Source organism: Syngnathus floridae, chromosome 6 (genome assembly GCF_059516105.1).
Source record: "Syngnathus floridae isolate MCC-2025c chromosome 6, RoL_Sflo_1.0, whole genome shotgun sequence".
Lineage (NCBI taxonomy): Eukaryota > Metazoa > Chordata > Actinopteri > Syngnathiformes > Syngnathidae > Syngnathus > Syngnathus floridae.
In genome coordinates, this window is record NC_142418.1 from 4,360,056 (window position 1) to 4,375,367 (window position 15,312).

Consider the following 15,312-nt stretch of genomic DNA (forward strand, 5'->3'; position numbering starts at 1 on the left):
TAATAACATGTAGGTATAGTCCAACAAATGACTGTTGCTGAGACATAGAAGATTGGTAATACTTCCAGGTGATAAAGTAGCTCTCTTCTTCTGTACAATATGGCCCGCAAGAGAAAACAACATTTCACAGGGAACGGATGTCGCAGGTGTGGCTAAGTACTTCTGTGCGTAACAGGCCTGTCTGCTGTTGGAACCTGCATGTTTGGACAATCACTCCAATGGACTGGACTCTGCACCGATGGAGGGCTCTGCTCTATATTGACGAACACTGTTCTCCACTGAGCCCTCATCCTATTCAGAATCAGACTCAGATGAAGCAGCCAACAGGCTCATTACAAAGACGTAAACCTGTTCTGCTTTAAATTGAGATTCACAGAGAATGTCTTATTTAACTGCAAATTTTGCCCAGCAGATGTTCAGGCACTTTAATTTATATGACAATTACAATAAAAAGTGTGTAATACAATTAATTTGAATTTTTGCAGATTTTGTGTATCATGCAATTAATCGTGATCACTCGCAAAGACCTAATGCAATTGCTCGCAATTAAGGAAGGCTGCAGCCGCAGTCAAGCCCCACACCCCTGAACTGTGAGGCGGAGGTACTAACGATTGCGCCACCATGCCTCCCTATTATGCTACTATGCAGAGGACAAATTTCACCACACCCAGATGTGTGTGTGACGATCATTGGGACTTTAACTTTAACTTAACTTAACTTTATTATTATTATTATTATCATTAGTAATAATATTATTATCGTTGTTATTATTATTATTGTTTACAAGACAGCAGGCGACTGCAGTTTGATTGCATACGCATGCGCGTCGGATTTGAGGTCACATGCAACCATCGAAACTGGAAGAAAAATCATCTTTATTATGTGAAATGCTTTCATTGATACATTGGTATCCAAATTAAATTGGTGTCCATGTGGGTGGTTTTTATCCAGAGTAACAGGTGACTGCACTGGTTGGCTATTGGCCCCTGTGGTTGATACGTGATATGAAATAAAATGTGGTCTAAATGGTGGTCCAGAATGCAAGGTAGATCCCTTTCATTCTCAGTAACAGGGTGGATCTGTTTTTTTTTTATTATGGATCAGTCCATGGGGATGGTGCTGCTTAGTATGGTGGCACATGCTGCCCATATGGACAAAGTTTTGGTGGCCCAATTAGCCAGGGTGGTGGTGGCCAATATGGACCAAATAGTGGTAGCCCGGGTGGTCCAGGTGGTCCTGGAGGACATGTATTCCCTGGTGGTCCTGGTGGGCCTGCTGGTCCAGGTGGTCCTGGTGGACCAGCTGGTTCTGGTCCAGCTGATCCCGGAGGACAAGGCGTACCCACTGTCACAGGTGGTCCGCTGGGACCAGGGGGGCCAGTTGGTCCCTGTGGACCAGCTGATCCCTGCGGACTGGCTGGCCCTTGTGGGCCGGATGAACCATTTGGTCCCTGTGGACCCTCTGGCCCTGGTGGACCCTCTGGTCCTAATGAGCCATTTGGTCCTGGTGAACCTTCTGGTCCTGGTGGACCTTGTGGTCCTGGCGGACCTTCTGGTCCTGGTGGTCCTCCGGGTGGTCCCCCGGGTGGTCCCCCTGGTGGTCCCCCGGGTGGTCCCCCGGGTGGTCTTCCTGGTGGTGTCCCTGGTGGTCCCCCGGGTGGTCCCCCGGGTGGTCCCCCGGGTGGTCCCCCGGGTGGTTCTCCGGGTGGTCCTTCGGGTGGTCCCCCGGGTCCCCCACCACCGGGTCCCCCACCACCGGGTCCTCCTCCAGATGGTCCCCCTGGTGGTCCCCCAGGTGTTCCTCCGGGTGGTCCCCCTGGTGGTACCCAGGGTGGTCCCCCTGGTGGTCCTCCGGGTGGTCCCCCCGGTAGTCCCTCGCCACCTGATCCCTCTCCAGATGGTCTCCCTGGTGGACCTTGTGGTCCTGGCGTACCTTCTGGTCCTGGTGGTCCTCCGGGTGGTCCCCCGGGTGGTCCCCCGGGTGGTCCTCCGGGTGGTCCCCTGGGTGGTCCCCCGCGGGTCCCCTGGGTGGTCCTCCCGGTTGTCCCCCGGGTCCCCCTCCACCTGGTCCACCTCCACCGGGTCCCCCTCCAGATGGTCCCCCGCGTGGTCCCCCAGGTGGTCCGCCGGGTGGTCCCCTGGATGGTCCCCCGTGTCCACCTCCACCGGGTCCCCCTCCAGATGGTCCCCCTGGTGGTTTCCCGGGTGTTCCTCCGGGTGGTCCCCCTGGTGGTCCCACGGGTGGTCCCCCTGGTGGTCCTCCGGGTGGTCCCCCTGGTGGTCCCCCGGCACCGGGTCCCCCTCGAGATGGTCCCCCTGGTGGTCCCCCAGAACCTTGTCTCTTTATCATAGCAGACAGACAGCTCGTTCCTGGGATACAGAGTTTGTGTGTGTGTGTGTGTGTGTGTGTGTGTGTGTGTGTGTGTGTGTGTGTGTGTGTGTGTGTGTGTGTGTGTGTGTGTGTGTGTGTGTGTGTGTGTGTGTGTGTGTGTGTGTGTGTGTGTGTGTGTGACAAAAACAAACCAAAACAACATGCCTAACAAAGTCTTCTTTTGAAGAACCGCATTAATTCCTGTTGAGATGTTTTCTTTGTTGTATCACAGCAGCTAAAGATAGAAATTGCTTTGTCTGCCCCTCGGAAGTTTTCTGCCGTCATTAGGGTGCGGCATTTAATTAAAGGTCACGCTGTCATTAACGTGAGGCATTTAATTAATTTTCTTTTTGTTCTCACACTTACAAATGTTGGTTTCTATTAGGCGAGTCTTGTTGAGGAACATTTGTTCTTTGTATTTCCTTAATGTAACGTATAATTTTTTGTTATGGGCTAGACAGGAGGCAGGAGGCCCCGTGGACGACCCAGGACGCGCTGGAGAGACTATGTCTCTCAGCTGGCCTGGGAACGCCTTGGGATCCGCCGGAATGAGCTGGACAAAGTGGCTGGGGAGAGGGAAGTCTGGGAGTCCCTCCTAAAGCGACCCCAGATAAGCGGATGGATGGATGGATGGATGGATGGATGGATGGATGGATGGATGGATGGATGGATGGATGGATGGATGGAGAGGTATGGCTGTAACACATATTGGCCACCTGTGGCCAATACCAGACACCAGTGAAGTCACCTGTTATTCTGGATAAAAATCACCCACCTGGACATCAAATTACCAAGTTGCATTACCACCTTCCACCGGTACCATCACAAAGACCACTCCTACCATTACGAGTTACTGTAGATGAAAAAAACCCACCTGGACCAACACCCTGCCAACCTGGACCACCCCCTGATGAAAACGTTGATGTTTGTAGTCAATACATCACAGGGCGCTAATGAGTTCAGGAAGGCGCCGCCTGGCGACACTTGTTAGCAAGGCCTATTTCAGAACCGATTGCACTGCTTGCCTCAAAAGCCCTTGTTACTCTCGTGTTTCTAGTTCTGATAGTAATTCCATGTTCTTATGGATTTTTGTGTTTTCTTTCTGTTCTTGTGTTACCGTAAGTACCGTATTTTCCCGACTATGGGTCGCTCCGGAATACAAGTCGCACCAACCGTAAAATGACTAATGAAGAAGAAAAAAACATAGAAGTCGTACCGGAGTACAAGTCTCATTTTTGAGGGAACTTTATTTGACAAAATACAACACCAAGAGCAGACGTGAATAGGCAACAAAAGGCTAAACGTATGCTAACGTTACATAAACGAGGAACTGAGAACATGCCTGACGTAACAAATTAACAGTTATTCAAATAACTATAACATAAATAACAAGTTTATCAAACCATCCGTGTCACTCCAAATCATTAAATCCATTGACATCTTCGTCCTCTGCGTCACTTATAAACAACATCACTGACTCACTGAGTCAGTGGAAGGAGACAGACTCATCGTCAATTGCAGTTCCAATTATTCCATAGGCCTAGAGCGCCCTCATGCGGTTTAAAGTGAAACTAACATGTGACGTGAAAACTACTCGTAAGTAAGTAATGTGCTAATGATCAAGTAATGTGTCAACAATTTCACATGTAAGTCACTCCTGATTATAAGTCACTTTCCCGACCAAACGGTGCAAAAACTGCGATTTATAGTCCGAAAAATACGCTACATGTGTTTCCAGATTAGATTGTTTGCTTTTCGAGTACCTCTCCCGTCCCTTTGTTCGTCGATTGCCCCCTGTTGTTGGGAACGAATCTTTATTAAAAAGGGGAAGTGGAAAGCTGAACTGCCGGTCTGGCTGGTGCGGCTGGGCAGAAGAGCGCAGTGCGTAGTCGTGGTCGGGGGCAAGCAGGTGTTCAAGGCAGGCGACGATCAGAGCGTGGTCAAGGACGGACAATCGGTCGGGGCAGATGGCATTCGGACGTTGTTGGTCAGTTTCACGGAGGCGGTCGTCAATTGGGGAAAAGCACAGGATGACAGGCACAAAGCACATGGAGCAAATGGATGGCATATGGAAACGAAATGACAGTGATTGGTTGGATCCATGGAGTTTAAATAGGACTGATGAAGTCAGTTTGCTTTATTGGGGGCGTGGCTGAGAGGCAGGCATTTTTTATGTGTTCTATGTGCCCTCTCTGCATCCATTGCAGCCTGGTCATCCTGGAAGGGGGCTCCTCCCATCTGTGGTCTCTTCTCAAGGTTTCTCATCTTTCCCCCAGTAGGTTTTTTTTTTAGTTTTTCCTTGCCCTCCTGGGAGTTTAAGATCAGGTGAGTTTTGAGAATGATTATCAGTTTTCGTACATGTGAAGCCCTTTGAGATTTGATTGTGATTTAGGGCTATATAAGTAAACTTGACTTGACTTGATGTGACACCTGCTTTACCTGTGCCTTTTGCTTGTTCTTTTTGTTCCTTTTTTCACATCAAAATGCGCCTTTAGTTTAATAAAACATTTTTGCAATTGAAACCATTCTGCTCTGGGATCTGTTTCTTGCTTTTGTCACAATCATAATATTGCCTGTTCTCCTCATGCCTGAGTGGGCTTTCTCAAAGACATGCATGGTAATTGAGCACTCCAAATTGTCTATAGGTGTGATTGTAAGTGTGACTTGCTCTACATGTGCCCTCCAATTGGCTGAGTGGGAGACAAAGTTGCTTATTTTGTGGTTGTAAAATGAAGAATGGCAGGTTTTTAAAAGATAACGGACAAAGCAAGGACAAAAATCGGTTTTCGTCTCTCCCTGTCCCCAACCGGACCAAGTATGACTAACGCCGACATCAGACTACACGAATGTAGCCTAATAATGAGCCGACAGACATGTCGCAGACAAACGTAGCGTGATGAACGGACAGTACAGCCAATTGCAGAGCGACCAGATTTTATCGTGAAAGGGGAAGGGGGCGATAGAGAACTGGAGCGGACGGGGACGTGGCTTGGATGGTCAGGCGTGGGTGGCTGGATGACGAGCCAGGGGAAGGAGCACTCGACTGGCTTCTCGTAAGCGAGGGCAGGCTGTCGACAGGGGACTTTTGGAGGCAATGACAGCTGCTGTAAAAATCACAAGGCTGAGTGAACAAGGACCGAGACACAAGGAATCGGGGGTCAAGCTTTCAGATACCGACGGGCACAAGGACAGGACAAGACAAGCTGACATCTGCAGTTGCGCTGGTCGCGCAAATATAGCGCTCCTGATGAGCCAGCGCCAGGTGACAGTGATCACGATGATAGGGGGGCGCGGCCGGTGGCGTCCACTCGTGACACATAGTGTGTCGAGGCCAATTTTGAGTTGTCTTGACGTGTCGTAGCCCATGTAGTGTGACATAATCCATGATTCGACGGCTGGGGTCTGGGACGGCTCACGACTACTATGACAAAAGTCTGGCATGTCAGAATTTCTATTTGTCTTGCCGCATAGTGTGATATAGTAACCTACGTCTTTCGGGTGGTTTGCCTGGCATGTGTGATATTTACGTTCAGAATGAAAGTGAATGATAAAAAGAAAAAAAGGTTTGTTCTTCATGCAGGAGGTGGCAATAGAGACTAAAGATCACTGAATTTTGTGAAATCCTATTTATAACACAACCTGCTGGTCTTTTTGTGTCACATTTTGGGTACCCGGGAGCTGTGCCCGTAAGTTTGGACGTGAAAAGTAACTTAGCTAGCGCACGAGGTTTACCGGAAAAGGTTTTCTCATTTGTTGGACTATAACTATATGTTCTTCCTATTATTTTTTACAAGGCAGTAGGTGGTTGCAGTTTGATTTCATACACAGGAAGTACAATTGTGTCTGTGATTACAAAGGAAAAAGCATCTCATGTCACAAGTCATTCAGAAAGACAATCATTTTTATTGTTATAATTGAATGCGGGTAGGGAGGATGGAAATCTTGCATATAGACATTGACGGCCACATTTTTTAAGATTTTTATCATTAGGACTGAATGCTTGACAAAGGGAAATGGATGGTAGTCCAGCTGGGTTGTGTTCATAAGCAGTAACAGGTTGTGCGAGTGGACAAGGTGGTGGTCTAGGTGGGCTGTTTTCATCTGGAGCAATTGGTGTTGGCCAGGCAGGTCTTGGTGGAAGTCTAGGCGATGGTTCAGGTTTGCGAGGTCAAATTTCAGGTTGACTGTTTTCATCCAGAGTAACAGATGATCCAGGTAGTGATCCAGGTTGGCAAGGTGCTATTCCAGGTGAGTTGTTTTCAGATGGTGTAACCCGTAATGGCAGGGGGTGTCCTGAATGTGGTCCAGGTGGTGGGGTAGGTTGGTAATTTGGTGTCCAGGTGGTTTTCATCCAGGAAAATAGGTGGCTGTACTGGTGTCTGGTATTATTGATCTTGGTGGCTAATTGTGATATGAAATAGAATGTGGTCCAAATGGTGGCCCAGCCTGAAAAGGTGGTGGTCCAGGTGAATAATTTTCCTCTGCAGTACCAGGTAGTCTGTGTGACCCCTGGGCTATAAAATTAATTAACATAATTTGGCCCAGGTGGCTAAATTGGTAGTGGGCCACATGGCAAATTTTGACCTGGGCCATATGGATATGGTCTTGGTGGCCAAGGTAGCCATGGTGCCTGAGGAAAATTCGGACAAAATACTGGTGGACCAGGTGGTCCTGGGGGTCCAGGTGGTCCTGGTGGACTAGGTGGTCCTGGTGGTCCAGGTGGTCCTTTTGGTCCAGGAGATCCAGTTAGTCCAACTGGACCTCGCATACCTTTTGGTCCTGGTCCGCCATTTGCTCCAGGTGGTCCTTGTGGGCCTTCTGGTCCTGGGCCGCCATCTGCTCCAGGTGGTCCTTGTGGGCCTTCTGGTCCTGGAACACCATCTGTTCCAGGTGGTCCAGGTGGGCCTTTTGGTCCTATTGGTCCTGTCAGTCCTGTTGGTCCTGTTGCACCATTTGGTCCTATTGGACCCTCTGGTCCACCTTTCCCTGGTGGTCCTGGAGGTCCAGGTGGTCCTGGTGGACCGGGTGGTCCTCCGACTTCTCTTGATTCTGCACTGCCTGACCCTGCTTGCGCAAAACTGTCATCTTGAGTAACATTTACTTGTCTCTTTATCTGTGCACCCAGACAGCTGGCTCCTGCAATAGTTGACATTGACATCTCTGTAACCTTTAAATTACTTTTTGTTACCTGGGGTGAGATGACTTACCAAACAGGAGGGCAACAATGAACACCTTGAGAATGATCATTATGGCTGATGATGTCCTGAAAGACAAGTGAAAAGGAACAGTGAACATATGTCTAGAGCAGTGGTGGCCAACCCGCGGCTCTCGAGCCGTATGCAGCTCCTTGCCTGGTTTCATGCGGCTCCTTTACATTCATATCAACATTTGTGTGTGTGTGTGGGGGGGGGGGGGGGGTCGTGTGCGTTCGCTTCGCTTGAGTTCAATATATATTATATATAGGCTAGCTGACGAGGTAATGAAGCCTTCAAAACTGCTTCGGCAAATGGAGACCAAGCAGAGGACATACTATACAAGGAGATGCTCTGCTCTTTCAAAACTGAACCTCCGGTGCAACTGCTGTCAGTTAAGTTAGCCATTACTTGTGCCATTTTTATTGTTTCATTTAGGTAGTCTCATCGTAGGCCTACACAAAAAGAGGACATACATAGTGCTGTTTAATGCAGAAAATTCATTCAAAACAGCTTTTAATTAGGTTTTTGTCCATATTAGAGAGTCTGATTGCACGAACTAGCTTAAAGTAAAATGAAGTCAACCGAGTGTTGTTCTTTTACTCAACTTTGTGTGAGGTTTACCATTTTTTAACATTGACGTTGTATTGGGTGTGTCATTGTTATTCCATGTTTTTTAACGTGTGTGTGTCATCATTCTAAATTATTGTGCATACCATCAAATGACACGCACGCACGCATGCACACACACACACACACACACGCACGCACACAAATCGTATTTCACCATAATATCCGAATTAAGCTTTAAGACCTGCGGTGTGAACATAGCCTTAAAGAAAGAAAGTACTCACCACGCTTCGTCAAGTTGGCTCTTGGAGACCCTTTCGGCTCTTGCGTTGGTATTGGTCCTACTCCCGTGAATTCTCTGTCGCCTCAAAGCCTTCAGCAGAGGTTTTAAATCACTTGTCCTGCCGCCTTTAAGGTGTAGCCTTGAAGGTGAGGCATTTAATTGCTTTTTCATTCATTTGAACAAAATTGCATTCATTAATTAGTTTCTATTAGTGCAATCCTGCTAATTGGCATTTTTTTCTTCTGCCACTTTAAAGTTAATTAAGTCACTTTGAAGTGAATAGGGCACACAAAAGGTCACCGACGCTGTAGCCTTTTGTGGTTGTACTTGGAGTTCTCTTGTTTTCAAACAACCTGTATGCTGGGTACATGTTTTCTTTGTTTATTCGCTTGGTAAACAGCAATGACTAATCAGGATGAAATTGCACACTTGGTACAGAAAGGACAGTGGGGTGTGTTAAGAGTATGTACCCATAAGCAAAAAGAGGGGAAAAATATACAAACCTATCTGACCCGCTGTGAAAAAAGTAATTGCCTCTAAACCTTATCGGGAGAGATTTGTTTCAGAATTATTCTTACAAATACATTTGTGATTTTCACAGGTGTTTTTTGGATACACAAATATATTCGTAATTTTCACCTTGTTTTTGGATCCACAAATATATTCAGGATTTTCACATACTATGTTTTTTATTGTTGTGTGTGCAGTTATCGTCTTTCAGCTGTTCCCGTTAGGGTTCACCACAACAAATCAATCGTTTCCATCTGACTCTGTCCTCTGTATCTTCCTCTTTGGCCTCCCTCTTCTTCTCCTGCCCGTTGACTCCATCCTCAGCATCCTTCTGCCTATAGTATACCTCACGTCCCGGGTAGTGTGTGTATTCATCATTTGTATCATGCGTTCCCTAATGCGTGCTTATTAATAAAGTTATTGCGCAGAATGCTTGCTGTTTCTTCTTGCAGACATCACCCAGTCCACAACAAGTCAAACGATGCTGTCTGGAGTTTCCTGACCTTCTACACATCTGGGAATCCAAGAAAGTTGTTGATGTCTGCACATGTCATTTTGTCTATGCACTCTTTTCACATGACTACTTTGTTTCCCATAACATTCACTTTTCATTTCTCGTGGGATCCTGTCCGCGACTTCTAGTTTCACATAGTGTAATACATAGTCTGTTTGCACTCCTCGCGAGAAAAGACTCAACATTCTGTCTCACTGGTTTTGTCTGCTGATCCTTTTGCTGAATCTGAACCTAACAGATTTTTGGGGGCTCGTCCGGGATCTCAATAGACCTACTTCGGGTTCCGGCCGACTTTTCGACGTAGGACAAGTCCTTGGCCAAGGCATATAGATAGAAAACAAAACCCTTTTCACGGGGCTGACTCGATCAGTCGGTTGGACGCTGGAGTGGTTGACGAGAACATCCGGGGAAAGGCCCAGCAGACTGTGAGTACGAATCTTGATTCTGTTGAAAGTAATGAAAGTGCAGTGACAAGAGGTCACTTAAAACCTTGACAATTCTAGACCCTATCAAGTGCAATTAGAAACAGTAAATTCCGCTGGGATGTTGGAGTCCCCTGACTGATAAGTCAGTTAAATTCCATGGGAAAGCGGACCCATCTGTTTTCTAGAGAAGTACAGGTAATTTGGAGCAGTTAAATTCCGCTGAGGTGTCGTGGGCCTCCTAATTAACCTTCCTAGGGTGTTAGTGTTAGCTTTCTGCTGCCATCTGTGGTGTTTTTTAACTCTGGTTTAGCTGGTTTGGCTTCTTTATCCGTGAAAAGATAGGTTTTATATTGGCTTTGGGGAAAAAGCAAAAATGGGGTTTTTTTTACACAATAGGAAGGTTGAAGAGTTTAGATTTTGTTAAGTTCCACGGGAGGGCGGACTCCCCTGCTTGCCTGTGAGACGATAATGCGCATTGTGTGTGTGTGTGTGTGTGGTTTGTCTTAGAGTGATCTCATTTGAGCTCTCCTTTATGTAAACAGTGGTTTTGTGAGAGCAGAGGAAAGGAGACTTATCACTCATTGAATATTTTACCACTGTCCTGTGAATTAAATTGACTTTAGGACACTGTAGGTGCCATTCAAATTGCCAACTCCGAAAATTAAACAAACGAACCATGGGAAAATCAAAATAGCAAACAAAAGTCGCTACCCCGACATGAATTAAAATGCAAGGGGTCGACACCGACAATATAAAATATCTTGACAAATGCATATTTTGGACAGAGGTGGTTGCATTATGCGACGTGGCGGTGGCGAGGCTCTCCGCACTTCAGTTGCTCCCCCCACCCTTGTTATCGGCTGGGAAGATTGTCATGTCTATGTTGTGGGCCCGTGTGTTTGTTTCTGTGTATGTTTGTCTTTGTGTATCAGTTCGTTATAAAGGTTGGAATTGTGTTAAATTGGTGCACGAAAACGGTGTGCTAGACAATGGTTTATCAGATTTGCATTGTTAAATGTAAAAACTAGAAATTATAGAATAATATGACGGTTGTGGGCAGAAACTCATCCGACGAGGAGAGTGCCCAACCCTCATAAAAATGTGAGAGTAAGAGAAAACATACATTGTAGAACTGGATAAAATTAGGTTAATGATTAGAAATCAATGGTGTTATTATTATTCTCTAATCCCCTGCATTGCAAATGTCTTCTTGATGCAGATAGGTTAACAGGCTAGGACTTTAGTGAGGAGATAATTTATCAATTGATGGGGGTTAGTAATTGTCCGAATTCTAGTCACATGTTTTGAGGGACCACAGCAACAACACTATATTTAATTTGCAGGCCATTATTTAGTATGATATGACAGTGTCTAGCTAAGTAGACTGTTCTATCAAAAAATGTGAGAGTGAAGGAGGAGGTTTGATTTGTAATCTGACATTTGGGTCCCATTTTGAAGAGTCTCTGCAGGAGAATAGATTGGTTTTGTTTAAAGATATGTTTAACAGTTTATCTCAGTGCAGTAAGGATATAGCAATTTTGCAAGACTTAAAATTAAAAATTAAAAAGCAAAATTATATTCTCATTTTCCCAGATGAGAGGAAAATTGAAAGGTAAGGAAGACAAAGAAAAGATAAAAAAGAACTTGCTGTTGCACAGACAGGAAGATGATGACACAGTGTCAGCGCGAGCTCGCTTAAGAATCGCAGCTAAGAATGTGATGAATGAAGATGAGAAAAATGATCAAATTACAAAGACAGATATTGTGGCACGGCAAAGCGAACCATCCTTTCCGTCTTTGTACCCCAAATTAAACAACTCATTGCTTCCTATAATTTGAGAGGTGATGAAGTACAACAGGTTTTCATGGCATCCTTAACCAAACATTGGGCAAGCGTTGAAGGCACCTAGAGTCCTTTTGATCTCCAGGGCCGTCCATTGGAATATAACAGGGTGCCATTACACATACAAATTGACCAACTATTGGGCAGGATAAAAATAAAATTCCAACGTGGAGCGAATTACACAGACATTGGCCGAACTAAACAAAAAACAAGATGAGTTGTTTGAAGACTTTAGACACAGACCTAAAAGAGTGTTCAACTGATGTCTATGATCAACAACTTAATAATGCTCTACATGCAAATTTGCGTCCAGTATTGTGTCGATGACGAATATATTCGACAAATTTTTTCCCTATAAAATGGTGCCGTTTGGGTTTGAAGTACATGGTCGCTTCAAAGGAGGAAAAGCATGATTTAAGTTACGCGATTGATTAATGAGAAGGCTATCCCTTGTGCCAGTGGTGTCAAACTAATTTGTTCGCAGGCCGCGGTGTAGTCATGGCTTCTTTTGGAGGGCTGGTATGACTGGTATACCCGAGTAGATGTGTGAGCGCCTCATATTGTGGGAGTTGCAAAACGAGCTGACGAGTAACTCGCTTTCAAATCAGACAAATACGAACTGGTCTAATATTTAAACTTACAACATTATTAAGAGGGAAGATACTTTGCAATTCGAGTAATGACATGAATATGAGGCACATTTTGACACCTGTGCCTTATACAAAGGTAAAGTGGGATTAGGAATTGCTTGCAATATAATTACGAATTAGTTAACACCTGTGTGATTGATTGATTGGATGATTGATTAATTGATTGTCAGAGTGAGTGAGTGAGTGAGTGAGTGAGTGAGTGAGTGAGTGAGTGAGTGAGTGAGTGAGTGAGTGAGTGAGTGAGTGAGTGAGTGAGTGACTTTTCTGTCGCCTGCACGTCATCTTTCTTGCATGGCTACGTTGCTGTCTCAGCTGCATCTGACCGTTGAAAGATGCACAACACTCAATCCTGCCACTCTCATTCCCCTTCCTGAGGACGGCGGATTCCATGATTGTGTCGATGCTGCCCAGCAGATTGCGAAGGCTCGGCCTGTTTTGGAAGATACGCCTCTGCCAGATGGTCATGTGGTTTTGTTGATGGGTCTTCTAAGGACAATGAATCGGGTGTGACCCTTACTGGGTATGCCATTGTTACTGCCGGCATGGTTTTGGAGGCTGCTAAACTGCCATCCCATGTGTCAGCACAGGCCGCTGAGCTCATTGCTTTGACTGCGGCCTGCAAATTGTTTGCAAACAAGTCCGTCACTATCTGGATTGATAGTCAGTATGCTTTTGCTACAGTGCACGTTTTTGCTCAGCAGTGGGGCACCCGTGGCGTGACAACTTCTACAGCGAAGCCCGTCACCCATTCCACATTACTAACTCAACGTTTGGGCGCTGTCCAGCTACCTTTAAAGGTGGCGGTTTGCAAATGTGCTGCTCACACTGCAAGATCTGATCCTGTTTCTCTTGGTAATGCTTTTGCTGACAAATCCGCTAAGGCCGCTGCAGACGGCCTGCTCCATGTCCTCTCGTCTCTCGCTGATCATGATTCGATGTCACACATCTCCCCTGATGTGTTGCTTGACATGCAGTCTCAGAGCCCCTCCCAGGAACGACACTCTTGGGGAAAACGGGGTGCAACTAAAAACACTGATGGTCTTTTTGTGTGACCTTTGGGCAAACCTGTCTTGCCTCGTAACTTGTTCAAATGGGCTGCTATTTCGAGTCATGGGGTCACCCATGTCTCGACAGGGGGTATGGTGAAACAAGTTGAAGCTATTTATACGACATACGGTTTTGCAGCTTTTTCACGAGGCAATTTAAGACCTCAGAGAGGAAAGTTCCCGACTCTATTGTATCCGTTTCAGGCAATACATATGTTTATATCCAATTACATAAATGTGAAGGGAAAGAATATTGTTTTTTCTGCGTTTATTTGTTTTCTGCATTTATCTTATGTAAAAAGGTGATCTCCGCAGACCCAACCTAAGTACGGAAGGTGAGCAAAGTCTGGTAATAGTGCCTGATCCTGGTGCCAAGATCCAGGGTTGACACGAAAGCTAGCAGAAGCCAATTTCCAAGACACCAACCCGAAGCTCAGGGTGTTGACTCTGAGGAGATCCAAACACATGAGCATTAGAGGGTCATTTGGTGAGTGCTTTAATCAGGCTGTGGCCTGCGCTAAGTCTGCCATGTGTTTTTGGTTGCTTTTGCTGGTTTGTGTTACCATTGTGTTTTTTTCGGGGGTTATTTTATTTGGAGGGATAGAGTACCATGAGCCTCGAACATTATTCTCTCAGGCGACTGCTAACGCTAATTCTAGTCGATGTGGCTCATGGGGAGAACTTGCTAGACATAAGCGCGACACTAAATCCCCTTTTGATCATGTTGTTTGTGTTCCAGGAGCCGTCCGTGTTCCAACCTGTGTACCATGGCTTTTGTCTTGGGCTTATAATAACTCATTAATGTTTACTGTGGCTCCTAACACATCTTCTTCTATTATTTTACCTTTGAAAAGTTTGAAAGGGTTTCGTAATGGTCGCCCCACTACTGGAGATAGATGGCTCTGGTATTGGTGGTATTTAACTGGCCACCCGGTTAACACCGGCTGGGGCACCCTTGTCACCACGCAAATGCGAGGGTATTGGCCCTCTGGTTCCAGTGACGAGGCTGTGTTCTTTGCTAAACGAGTGACTTTGATAAATCGGGGCACAAGCCTCCTTTTGACTCTTACACTCCCTGATGGTCATATTCGTCCTCCAAATGCCACCTTGTTTAACACTTCTTGTTGGGGTTTTCAACTGTGGGCTTGGTCCTCTGGAATCGATCCTCGCTTTCCTATTGCTATTTGCCTTAATAGAACAATGTCGGTCGCAGACCGTCCCGTTACAAATAAATACACCCTGTCAGCAGGAGCGAAAATCACAAGTACGCTCCTCACTGATGTAGACAGCTATTTTGTGGCCTCCACAGGGATAAGCGGTCATACTAACAACTGGCTTCTTATGGCTGAGCAGGCCGCAAAGATGGCTGGCGCCAGTTGCGTTGCATGCATGGGTCCAAGACCTCTTTTGAAAATCATACCTGCGAATATAGGTCCTAAGTGTGCTGTTACTTTAATGTTAAGCCTGTCCATTTCACCCACTCATGATTGTTTTAAATGGGATAAGGTTTACCCTGTTGCCTCTATGACAAAATATAAACCCCTTTTTTTCGTCCGATGTAGCTAAGGGTAATTTTACATGTATTAGATTACCTGGTACCGGTGAGAGGCTCGGCGCCCTACCTCCTCTATGGTGTGGGTCCATGACCAATGTCACTGCCCCTTTTTTGCCCATTGCTCGTAGTGATGTTTGGTTTTGGTGTAATAGTAACAAACCTTATGATAGGTTGCCTTTCGACGGCTCCGGAATTTGCGCTTTGGTAACCCTATTGCTACCTGTTCATTTGTTACCGATGTCCTCTTGTGATCTAACATCTTTTGCTAAGTCCGTGGTTCCCGTTTTCTGGCCGAGAACGAAACGAAGCGCCGAGTGGCGGGGCGCGGCTAATCCAACTTACATTGACGCCATT

At 46.1% G+C, this 15,312-nt stretch overlaps 2 protein-coding genes across 2 annotated transcripts; both read right to left on the reverse strand.

Moving 5' to 3' along the window:
- Window positions 1-1,077: 1,077 nt before the first annotated feature.
- On the reverse strand, window positions 1,078-3,214 carry LOC148395969 (uncharacterized). The gene is made up of 3 exons (XM_088378396.1): window positions 3,191-3,214; window positions 1,826-2,315; window positions 1,078-1,779 (listed from the first exon to the last, which is right to left on the reverse strand). Exons 1-3 carry the CDS (start codon window positions 3,212-3,214, stop codon window positions 1,124-1,126), a joined length of 1,170 nt encoding a protein of 389 aa, XP_088234522.1. The 3' UTR covers window positions 1,078-1,123.
- Window positions 3,215-6,253: 3,039 nt separating this feature from the next.
- Window positions 6,254-8,645, reverse strand: LOC148395970 (uncharacterized). The gene is made up of 3 exons (XM_088379058.1): window positions 8,417-8,645; window positions 7,578-7,633; window positions 6,254-7,506 (listed from the first exon to the last, which is right to left on the reverse strand). Exons 1-3 carry the CDS (start codon window positions 8,584-8,586, stop codon window positions 6,920-6,922), a joined length of 813 nt encoding a protein of 270 aa, XP_088235184.1. The 5' UTR covers window positions 8,587-8,645; the 3' UTR covers window positions 6,254-6,919.
- Window positions 8,646-15,312: the final 6,667 nt, after the last annotated feature.